Consider the following 10,791-nt stretch of genomic DNA (forward strand, 5'->3'; position numbering starts at 1 on the left):
ACAAGCTTGATTTTTTTGGTTGATACGGCAACAAAGCCACGAAACCTTCCATCTTTGCTTGAGACACTCCACCAAAATTACACCATCCACTCTGACACCTTCAAAAAATGGCCAGGCTGACTAATTAAATTGCCTGCTGGGTGCTTGCCCAATATCTTGCCTCGAAATGGATTTATGGATGTAATCCATAGATATCTGGCCGAGCTTAGATTACATTACAATGGCATTTCATTAACTGGCAATCTTACTACTTCGACATGTCAATGGCAACTGCAGTATAGAAGTGTCTTTTGAGATCTTCAGCCTTTCATAATGGTCGCGCTTCCTCTATTTAAACTAGGATCCCTCTTCGTGAGGCATATCTCCAAGTATGGTGCAGTACGTGTCGACTTACCATGTCGTATTTTGAAACATGCAAGCTAATACCTCCAAGAACTGGATCAAGAGACAGGCTCATGAGCACAAGAGATTCCGAGCGATAGCAGCCAGAGGTGGACAAGCAATGCATCAATGGAATATGAGAGTCCAAGTGAATCTACTACGGGACAAACAAGCGGAAAAGAGAGCCAGGGAAAAGGCGGAGACTCCCACTGTCAAGACGGAAGAGCAGGCCAAGGCGGAAGAGGCTGCGAAAAAGGCGCACCATCGCAATCAAGAAAATGTTAGCGTTTGGAAACGAAAATTTAGACCTTTGTCGGAAACCAGAGCAGTTGATCTCTTTGCTGATGTTATCGGCGATACATTTATCCTTTCGGTCGCTATAAGCTTGTTAATGTACGAGTATATCAAAACCCAGTCTAAACCCGATTCGAACGCAGAAAAACTGGCAGAGCTACAAAAACTAGAAGAGGAGTTGAATCTGCGGCAGAAAGAACTAGAGGAAGCACAGAAGAAACAGCAAGAGCGTGTAGAAGTACTTGAACAGGTGTTGGAGGAAATTCGGAGTGCCAATGGAAAGAAAAGGTTGACATGGAAATCGTGAATTTCCAGTCGAATTGCAGAACATAGCAATTACACAAGGGCGGAGAGCACCCCTTTTGTAAATAGCAAAGCGTTTGGAGAGCACCTGACACCTACGTATATAGATTTTCCATGAGTAGAGATACAGGGAGGAAGATGGATGTTGAGAAATCTGTAGCTGTCGAGGCAAGTGACTTATACTCCTCACGTACAAACAACAATAAGGGGACAGGAATTCACAGAGTAGGAGAAACAGGAGTTCCAATGACGCCGAGCTCATCCATTATCTCCCGGATGATGAAGGTCGAGATGTTCAGATATGCATCTCAACTCATCAAATGTAAAACCTATCAACCATTATTATGCACTTCCTACAATCTCTTTGAGGTTATGTTTATGCGCAATGTTATATTCTAAAAGTAGTAGATCGTAGTTATCATCGTTTCCCAATATCGCGCTAAGAAAGATTCATCTTTCTTAGGAGGCAATAGTACGCACATTTTTATCCAGACGACGCATGACTCCAATAAAACAGCCAACACAGAACAACGATGTTCTGTTCATCACTTCGAAAAAGACAAGAATGGGCTTTATTGCCTTCCATTCTACTGATGGAACAAATGCCAAAGTGGAAAGGTCGCGTTCTTGAAATGGTACTTGGCTTCCAATACTGACAAATAGACAGAAACGACTCTGAACACCCATGATGTATCACTCCCAATGCAGAGCAAAACAGGCGAACAAGAGCTTTTCAGAGTCCTCCTGCTTTCTTCATCAGATATGCAACCCATGGCAAACCTATCCGCCCGAATCGAGAGACTCTATCACCAAACTGGAGGCCGCAATGTGGGCATCATTTTTCTTCTTCGTGAAAAGGGCGGTAACGACAATGGCTTGAAAGATTTTATGAATCTCCAAATCAGGTATAAGCAGTCGAAAATCATAGATTGAGACATCACCCTTTCTAATTGAGCTTTAGCTTGATGTCCACTTTCAAGATGCCAATCCTACCCCTAATGTCAGTCCCGCAAATACTCTCAATAGTGCAACCTTTTCAAAGACAACTTTGTATCGTTCCATCCTCAAAAAGAGTCGATGCTCAATATGAGCTTCTACCATTCAGCCACGTCGGTAACACCATGACGGAACACACGAGAAACATACTCAGCGATATTTGTCACAGTATCCCGGAATTGGTTCGTACTGCTAGTACAACCGGTGGACAAGAGCAGTTAAGGGAATGGCTATCAGAACCGAATCCTGAATCGGCCCTGGATGTTATAGACTTCGTGAGAATTTCCTTAATACGATGTCCTGTTCACTGAAGTGGTTCTGACACGTATGAACAGTGGAAGCGAGAATATCTCCTCGAGTAAGATAGATGCGCAAAGGATTTGAACTCCATATGATTGGACACTTTGTCCGTCTCATCTGTAATCCTTCTTGATGGACGACGTCTTCACAAAGCATGTCTCAACTACCACGGCGGGTAGGAGAATTATCGAAGGAGCACTGTTAGACCTGTAAGGAGAAGCATCCAGAAACATAGCTGGCCTACACTTGCTCATTGCAAAGAGGGCCACAAATCAGATTACTGCTTTGGTGTTGTTTCTTAACACGCCTCTTATAATATGAATTCCGATGACATATAATGAATGCTCTAGAAAATTGTGTTATACTCGGTAAGTGCATCGTAAATGGCTGGTTTGGCAGTGACGTAACACGCCTCATTAATATTCATGGTGGGGTTGAATGTTTTGATCCCATCCCAACCCAAGCCAATGTAATCAAACGGATGGCGCCGACGAGTGTATGACACGCATTATATCATATAAACTCATCCATACGATTCCAAGCAAAAATAAGAAATGGCAATTCAGCTCTGAGACCCAGTCGACCCCACCCCAAAAGCTCGAAAACGAGTCGTGTGAGATGAAAGGTTAGAATGAAACCTGGAATGTGACGTCATAACAATGAGGGGTTGAAACCACGCCAGGAACGAAACTGCAGCTGCCAACAAATTGACTCAATCACATTGAGCTACAAAACCAGCCAACGTTCCCCTTTCTACATCTCTTTCCTTCATCATACAAACAAACAACACCACGACTAACAACGATCAATAATCATTTCAACTACATACCACCTATCTTCTTTCAATCGACAACACAACCGCAATCATGAAGGCTTCAGGATCCCAAACTAAGATTCACTACAAGGGTACCAAGACCGACGAGGACTTCATTGTCTTTGTAGACTCAGAGGAAGATCTCAAGAAGTGGAAGGGAGACAAGAGCATTCCTCTTGCACAAGTTGTTGGTCTTTTCAAGGTCTTCGTTACACACAAGTAAGCTCTTTCCCTCATCATTACCCCACACTCCATGTAAAGCTTCAGCTTCACATCGACGCTTCTTCTACATCGGAAACCATCCATATAGCTTTGATCACTTCTTCTTATCATCAAGCTAACAAACTGGACTTATAGGCACGGAGCTCAAGGTTCTCACGATGAAGCTTCAGAGTCTCAATTGGTGAACGAGTTCGATACCAAGGTTGAGGATGATGTCATCAAGACCATTCTCGAAAAGGGAGAGGCACAACACGGTTCTGTATGTTTACCCCTTCCCTCATGCATACACGAATTGTCAAAGCAAAGGCTAACATTACCTTACCCCGCAGTCAATGGAGAAGACCGGTCCTAAGAACGATAGCATGGGACCAATGAGTGCTCATTAGAGTAATTACATCGGAGTTGGCGAATGGTTTGGACGGGATGGAATGGAATGGGATATGACGCGATGTCATTTGCATGCATGCAGTTTATGACATGGCATCGCACGATTTTTGCTGGAGATAAGGATCAATACCCTCGAAGTAAAGGATGGGAAGATCACCATAAAACGCTATGGATTTGATGGGATATCAAATTGGCTACTTAATCAGCTAGTATCAAGCACTAGCGAAATATCTAGTAGCTGGATGCTCAATAAAAAAAAGATGAAACTCCATTATTATACTCACGGATTATGTTGTGAATGATCATCATGTTTGAGATGTGCCTTTCACGATCAAAGGCACAGAAAACAATAGCTGTACTAACTACACTTCAGGTCAGTGATTATCATGATGCACGGAATTGTCTCTGAACATCTATCTACAAAAACAAAGAGAACTATTTCTTAGCGCAACTTCTACGACTCCAAGGCTACCTAGCCTTGTAGACGATCCACTTCGCAGCGAAGATTCACAAAGAGGAGACCGAAAGAAATGGTTCAGAGCTCAAGAAACGGTGATTAAAATTTTGTTCCTTATTTTCTTGATCTCAAATGACATATCGAACTTCTCTTTTCAAGCGAAACTTCAATCGGCTCAAAGCAGTTCATTAGCCAAAGTACCAAGAAGTCTAAAAGGTCTCGAGAACCTCTGCTTTTGCATCAATTTCGAGTTTATGCAGCTTTGATATAATACAGTCACCAAGTTTCACCTCACTCGCGAGCAAGATGTGTATTGTCAAAAAGTACATGTTAAGAAACCACTGGATGCGGAAAGCGAGTGCGCCGCGGTCGTTATATCTATGAGAAGATCTATATAGAGTGCAATAACCAACGCACGATGGTGATGGCAGTTGCATCCCCGGCAGAGACCTCCGGCAGTCAGGAGCATAACAGAACTTGAGATGGGCGTGTACTTAGTACATGTGGATTCTAACAAGTACGCCTGCAAGGAATCAAAAAGGTCGCACTTTATATCAAAGACTATTAAGGTTTTGGAACTGGAGCTGTGGAATTTAGAGCATATTTGGGGTAGTGGGGGTGCTGTGCGGCTTGTTGCGGTCGTCCTGTTTGATACCTCATATCGAACTACAAATACTACAGGGAAAATTCCTCCTACCAGTGTGCGGGGTCCTTCCTGAGTTCTAGCAAAACACCATGCCGCAAGATGTCTTACAATTAACAGAAATTAACCACCCTGGCGTTTTTGGATACTAGGGATCACTTGTACATTTGAGGCCCTTCATCGAATGGCATGACGCATATCGATTCAGCCAGTAAACTTCTTCCTCTGCAAAAACATGCACGATCGAATTTGGTAGAATTGAGGGTGCGACTTGAAGGTGGCTATCATCAGGGCTAAGATCTTTATCGGGACCATCTTCTCAAGACATTGAGGCACGGAAATAGATGCCACTTAGACACTGGGGCAGATACCCTCTACACTTGCTTAAGCTACGTGGAATTCGATTGAGCATAATGTGCTCAGTAGATCTTGCGCATTGCTATCACAGAGCTCTCCCCTTGTATTCCACTTCAGGAAGTAATTCCCATTGTTTCGTCATCACCAGGTACTCCAATTCGATCAAGTTGAAATTGCTCCAGTCAACACTACCCGGACCAATTTCAACATCGAAGTGACCACCTAAATGGCACCAGCACACCTCAAAGTATATTTCGAGAACAACTACCAAAATGGAACCTACCCGGACCATCGCGTTTACCCTCAAGTCTTCATCCGCCTGTATCCAGATAGCATGACCCTTCTGCAGTACTAGCATTCTCTAAGTTGTTACCCTAACTACAAAACGTTGTGCTTTTCTTGACATCATCGATAGGTTCCACAGTGTCGCAGTGTAATTCCCGCAACTGCTAACACAGGGTTTTGAAGTCACGTCTTCTCTATCAGCCAGCAATTATGAATTGGGTTTCGGCGAACTCAACTTGCACGACGGCCAAAACACGTTGCTTCTCTATGTCCTAACAGCTCTTATCACCACTGCATCAATCTCGAAGATTCAAAGTCCGCATAGCAACGTGCCACCTATTTAGAGGCTCCGATCTTATTCATAGGGCTGCATTGTGATCTATCAGAAAGCGCTTCCCATAGTCAAAGAGCTCTTCTCATCTACTCACACTGCTATCAAATATCTGGACTTTAGGACTTCCCTAGTTTATACCTTACTTACAATTAACACTGAATGTGAATAGAAGAGAAGATAATGGTTTAGAAGTACAATTAATACCAGAAATAAGACACAATGACTTATGCTAATTAGACACGAAAGGCATGTAGGCCTATCTCTACAGAAGCTACCTCGAGTTCTGTTCCTCTTGAAAAGAGTCACTTTTCCGCAACTTCGGATCTAACAAATTAGTGCCAGTGATGCTCTTTATAGTACTGGTAAACTTGCCGCCCGTACTACTTTTTGCTCTGGCTCTGGTTCTGACCCATCCACTGTTATGACTTCTCCGCAGCACACGTTGCTTGTGCCTGCTCAGTATCTTCACAACTCATATACCCGTCCTTTATCACATCATGTGATACAATGGACTATACTTCATCCTGCGAATCTATTGCATGGCTTTCAAATATTAAGTCAATGATAGCACTTAGCTTTAATATTGGTTGTTTTGTTCCAATGCTAACTTGATCAAAACCCAAGCTCTTCCAGAATCTAGAGGAACATACTGGTAAAGTAATAACAACTCATTGGCATCTATACAACCGGGATTCAAACCCCTTAGCAAATCACAAGTAAAACCATCGGATATTCCAGTACATACCCAGGGATACACATCATCACCCATCGAATCATTCCACACTGACCGATGAATTTCCATACCCCAAATCCATAAATAGCAGCTACCTCTCTAGTAAACAAGCTCCAACACACCACATCAAATCACAACACACCCTCACCCGCCCGCGCCCAAAGTACACATACATACATACCTAGGTGCATGCATGTACGCATGCATGATCGCTATGAATGATTCTTCATCCCACCATTTTTAATCTCTGCCTTCTTCAACTTCTAATCACCCATTCAACACATCTACAAACCATACACACATCCGCATCCTCCAACCCCCAAGAAACAAAAAAAAAAAAAAATCAATCGCAACTCCTAAAAAATCTTCAAAGGATTAATATGCACGCAAACTAAGCCCTACACTAAGGCTATCATATCCCACTGTTCAGCCCAGTCTTTATTATGCATATCCATCGGGAGCGAAGTACCGGTGCTAGTTGAAGTAATTAGAGGCAGTGCACACATGCACATACACGCTTCTTCAGGATTCTAGGATTCGGAGAATCTCGAAATCGTATTTGGAATATTGTCCTTTTTTTTTCTTTTTTTCTTTTTTTCTTTTCTGCGGGGATGGGTATAGGGAGGTAGGTTTCTTTGACGAAAATGAAAATGGAAATGGAAATGGAAATATTAGATATATATCTAGATGTCTAGATAGGTAGGTATGTATCTATTTATACACATATCCATACATATATCCATATACCCATACACCCATACATACACCCATACACCCATACAAAACCCAACCACCAAACACAAGGATACAATAACCCATCCACCCACCCACAATCACATCGATATCACACCAGACAACTCACCCGCCCCTCAAAACCCCAAGCTACGGCGTACGAAGGGTAGCATTGGCGTCTCGCGGTAAGGAGGTTAATCGGTTGGTCGGTTGATCGGTCGACCCACTCGGTCTGGCCGGATACCGAGATTGCGTTCTCTTTCTTATTTTTATGTTTTTTTGCTCGTCTCGTTAACTACATAATGAATACGTTACTAAATAGGTTTGGCGATTTGTGTTTTTCTGGAGATATCCTTACATGGAGTGCAAAGATATTTATATATATCCATGCGCGGAAGGAGATGAAATGGAGCGAGGCGAGGCGAGGCGAGGCGGGTATATGAAATTACCCAGAGGAGGGGGCGGCCCAGGAGGGCGATGATGCGATTTGAGAGTTGATGGGGGAGTGGGTTCGTTCGTTCGTTTGTGTTTATTTATATATATATACATGTATTAACTTATGGAGATGGTTTAACTATGTGGTTCAAAGTAAAATGAATTGTATAGGTACTGACTAGCTATCTACCCAATGGATCTGAATAACTCCGTTACTCCATCTTGAATTTCGATTCTCGATCGGAGGGAGAAGCTGGATCGGAGAGGCTGGGTGGCGAAGTCGTGTGTATGTGTGCATCTGTTTTGGAGTGTTTTTTCTTCTTGGATATATATGTGTATGTAATGTATACATACATAAATTCCGTATCACACGATGTAATGAAATGGAACGATAGATATATGACAGAGTGTTATGATATAATATGATATAATACAATACCATACTGTACATCTTTTTGTAGCTACATACATAAAGTACATACACACATACACACACCCCATTACCCTCTAATCGCATCTAAAACATAAGAATATATTTCCTCAACCCTTCATAATAAATTCAAATTTTCAGTAGCAAAGCGACAGACAGACAGACAGACAGACAGACATCCGGATAGATACTGTATACTACACTAATACAGCAAGAAACTTGATCTAGGTGGCACGATGAATCAATTATAGGTCTTTGCATCCTCTCCTACGGATTGAGAAATTGAGTTTTGGAAAGTGTGAATGTTAGCCTAGCTGTTCAAAGTCAGGTGAGGTGATTAGATGATAGTGTGCATATGTATGAAATCTTCACGATAGTAGTGACATTTGCAAGAAAAAGAGGAGAGCGAACAAAGCCAGCGAACGAACAGTATATTTTGGAGAATGGTAGTGGTATTCGATTTGACATTAAATATGAGAGATGTACGTATGCATGAAGTGCGCATACTAATCTTTGACTAGACAGTCTGTCTATGTGGCTGTCTCTCGATACACACCTCCCCGTTGCTAAACTAAATTTAACTACTGAGTAGTTTGTCAGGTGTTGTGAATTTTTAACGATAGACAACACCTGGAAGTTCGAAAAAGACTATCAAACGTAGTTAATTCTTACTGCATCTCTCCACCATCAAAATTTCCATATCCATCCTTCCATCCATTCATCTCACATTACCCCACGCTCAAAGATTAAACGCCAACCGCTGATGTATATCCCCCAGCCCCTCGTAACTCCAACCCTGATATGCAACCCTGTCCTTGCAGCTGGGTGATTGAGATGTCGTAGTCATTCATGTGTATCCATGCCGTTCCATATCCCTCTACCATTGTTCCCGTCCTTCCTTTTCTATCCCTCACCCAGCACGCCATCATGTCCTTTCGTTAAACTTTCCCCGTGGCGGATCTCCGAGGAGGAAGCTTCCAAACACCTGCTATCACTTCTCCTTCACTATATGCCCAGAAATATACCACCAGTGCAATGGTGTAGTAGATAGCGGGATTGGTGGCTTGATATAGTAATGCGGCAGCCAGAGCTGTCAAAGGGAGGACAACCAGTCGAGCCTCGATGCTGCGATAGAAAGACGTGCCAGCGATGAATCCAAGTGGCCACTCCCAAGCTAGCATGAAGAGACCAAAAACCAAATTGATTATTTGTAGTATTGGAAATGGCTTGACTGCACCGTCGAGATTCTTGGTGAGGAAGTCCCAGAAGATTTTGGGCCAGAAGAATCCTTCGATTGCAGCTGCTACTTGATCTAAAGTGTTCTGATTAGCGTGGTGTATGGATGAGATTGATATTGATCAATACTAACAAATTGCGGCAGTGAGGACAATTAGACGTGCCCAGTGGTTCTTGATAAGTCTTCCCATTCTATCCTTGAATGAAGAAAAGTTCGAAAATATGTGAGAGAAGTTACAAATACTCAGTCTTGCGATAGACTGTAGAGGAAATAAGAAAAGGGTATCGTTGGTACAGTTCGTCAGTACGGTTGAATAATAAAAAGTCTTAATGGTAATAAAAAACGGTATCCGAGCCAGCGGAGAATGTGAATAACGAAAGTAAACTGTGTCGACTCGAAGGAATGGTATCGACGACAATGAGTGCACCGCGCTGTTATCTCAAAAGTCGTTCGTACCGATATATCGAGGCGTGCCTCTACCTATATCCCCGGGCACCAGGACCGTAATCACTGGGCTGGATATGCTGGTCTCCTTCGTAGCTTGTATCAGGCTTAAGACACCTAGTCAAGATGACGGAATGTGTAAGATACGGTTTGAAGGGAAAGGCCCTTGAAATGATTATCTGATCTTTTCTGACAGCGGGCATCCGAGCGGCGGGGGAAAGATTATGCTTCGAAAGCTAAGATGGAGTTTGTTGTAAGGAGGGCCCGGTAAGCGTTGCATCAAGACATTTGAAGGTTCGGACGTCGTCTGATCCGTGATATATCTGATGAAGATGGAGTTTGAGGAAGTATGAGGAATTGGGTGTCGAATTTGGGAGATCTCCGGAGTTATGAGACGACTTGGTGTTTTAACATCTGAGGTAGTTAAGGCAAGTCGTTGAAAATATCGAAAAATCGTTTCCAAACCTGCGGGTTGGGAGGTTTAAGAATCAACAGGGCAGAGAAGTGAATGGGTGTCATGAGATGAGCGGGGGGTGGCAGGGTGGATGGTACCTTAGTAGTAACGTTAAAAAAATTCATCTCCTCTGGCTCACTGCGCTTTTCTCTCTTGGGTTGCCATGATATCTCCATCTTGGATCTGCAGCCACTGGCACTGGCAACGGGATTGAAATGCACGATTGGGGCAGCTCATGTGTACAAGGGTGCAACGGGGCCCTTTGACGCATTTTCTTTCCACATAACTGTTTTTGGGAGGGGAGACGAAAGTGCTCCCCATTCTAGGATAGTCAAGTAGATCCAATAGATCTCGTTGTGGCTACACACGAACATCGTACAGACCCGATCAATGTAGCATCATGAGGGTACAGCCGATGGCCATTGGATAGCCGATACAAAATACGTGGTGTGGCCGAGAAGAGAGGACGATGATTGGCTGCTCTCCGCAAAGGTGTCGGCGCTTAGAGGTGCAGGCCAAACTGTTCAATGCAATATTTTTTGATCTACCAAGG

At 43.2% G+C, this 10,791-nt stretch overlaps 4 protein-coding genes across 5 annotated transcripts; 3 read left to right on the plus strand and 1 right to left on the minus strand.

Moving 5' to 3' along the window:
• The first annotated feature begins 40 nt into the window (after window positions 1-40).
• On the plus strand, window positions 41-1,317 carry BCIN_01g08660 (hypothetical protein). The gene is made up of 2 exons (XM_024690774.1): window positions 41-378; window positions 434-1,317. The coding sequence occupies exons 1-2, from the start codon at window positions 313-315 to the stop codon at window positions 980-982; spliced, it is 615 nt and encodes a 204-aa protein (XP_024546543.1). The 5' UTR covers window positions 41-312; the 3' UTR covers window positions 983-1,317.
• A 27-nt stretch (window positions 1,318-1,344) lies between these two features.
• On the plus strand, window positions 1,345-2,607 carry BCIN_01g08670 (hypothetical protein). The gene is made up of 4 exons (XM_024690775.1): window positions 1,345-1,596; window positions 1,646-1,883; window positions 1,940-2,249; window positions 2,310-2,607. The coding sequence occupies exons 1-4, from the start codon at window positions 1,512-1,514 to the stop codon at window positions 2,334-2,336; spliced, it is 660 nt and encodes a 219-aa protein (XP_024546544.1). The 5' UTR covers window positions 1,345-1,511; the 3' UTR covers window positions 2,337-2,607.
• A 130-nt stretch (window positions 2,608-2,737) lies between these two features.
• Bcpio10 lies at window positions 2,738-3,968 on the plus strand. The gene is made up of 3 exons (XM_001560909.2): window positions 2,738-3,307; window positions 3,446-3,569; window positions 3,640-3,968. Exons 1-3 carry the CDS (start codon window positions 3,141-3,143, stop codon window positions 3,694-3,696), a joined length of 348 nt encoding a protein of 115 aa, XP_001560959.1. The 5' UTR covers window positions 2,738-3,140; the 3' UTR covers window positions 3,697-3,968.
• A 4,464-nt stretch (window positions 3,969-8,432) lies between these two features.
• Window positions 8,433-10,412, minus strand: BcnoxD. Of its 2 annotated transcripts, XM_024690776.1 has the most exons (3): window positions 10,337-10,412; window positions 9,473-10,249; window positions 8,433-9,415 (listed from the first exon to the last, which is right to left on the minus strand). In XM_024690776.1, the coding sequence occupies exons 2-3, from the start codon at window positions 9,528-9,530 to the stop codon at window positions 9,042-9,044; spliced, it is 432 nt and encodes a 143-aa protein (XP_024546545.1). In that variant the 5' UTR covers window positions 9,531-10,249; window positions 10,337-10,412; the 3' UTR covers window positions 8,433-9,041. The 2 variants fall into 2 exon arrangements, with proteins under 2 accessions (XP_024546545.1, XP_001560958.1); XM_001560908.2 differs by having other exon boundaries at window positions 9,473-10,412.
• Between the last annotated feature and the right edge of the window lie 379 nt (window positions 10,413-10,791).

This window comes from Botrytis cinerea, chromosome 1 (assembly GCF_000143535.2).
Source record: "Botrytis cinerea B05.10 chromosome 1, complete sequence".
Classification (NCBI taxonomy): domain Eukaryota; kingdom Fungi; phylum Ascomycota; class Leotiomycetes; order Helotiales; family Sclerotiniaceae; genus Botrytis; species Botrytis cinerea.

Bases quoted from the DNA above. Each gene is read 5' to 3' on its own strand.
- BcnoxD (XM_024690776.1), bottom strand. From the start codon at position 9,530: ATGGGAAGACTTATCAAGAACCACTGGGCACGTCTAATTGTCCTCACT. The intron at 9,416-9,472 runs GTTAGTATTGAT...AGAACACTTTAG, and splicing joins TGTCCTCACTGCCGCAATTT to ATCAAGTAGCAGCTGCAATC.
- Bcpio10 (XM_001560909.2), top strand. From the start codon at position 3,141: ATGAAGGCTTCAGGATCCCAAACTAAGATTCACTACAAGGGTACCAAG. The intron at 3,308-3,445 runs GTAAGCTCTTTC...CTGGACTTATAG, and splicing joins AAGGTCTTCGTTACACACAA to GCACGGAGCTCAAGGTTCTC. The intron at 3,570-3,639 runs GTATGTTTACCC...CTTACCCCGCAG, and splicing joins GAGAGGCACAACACGGTTCT to TCAATGGAGAAGACCGGTCC.
- BCIN_01g08670 (XM_024690775.1), top strand. From the start codon at position 1,512: ATGTTCTGTTCATCACTTCGAAAAAGACAAGAATGGGCTTTATTGCCT. The intron at 1,884-1,939 runs GTATAAGCAGTC...ATTGAGCTTTAG, and splicing joins TTTATGAATCTCCAAATCAG to CTTGATGTCCACTTTCAAGA. The intron at 2,250-2,309 runs GTGAGAATTTCC...ACGTATGAACAG, and splicing joins CCCTGGATGTTATAGACTTC to TGGAAGCGAGAATATCTCCT.
- BCIN_01g08660 (XM_024690774.1), top strand. From the start codon at position 313: ATGGTCGCGCTTCCTCTATTTAAACTAGGATCCCTCTTCGTGAGGCAT. The intron at 379-433 runs GTACGTGTCGAC...AATACCTCCAAG, and splicing joins ATATCTCCAAGTATGGTGCA to AACTGGATCAAGAGACAGGC.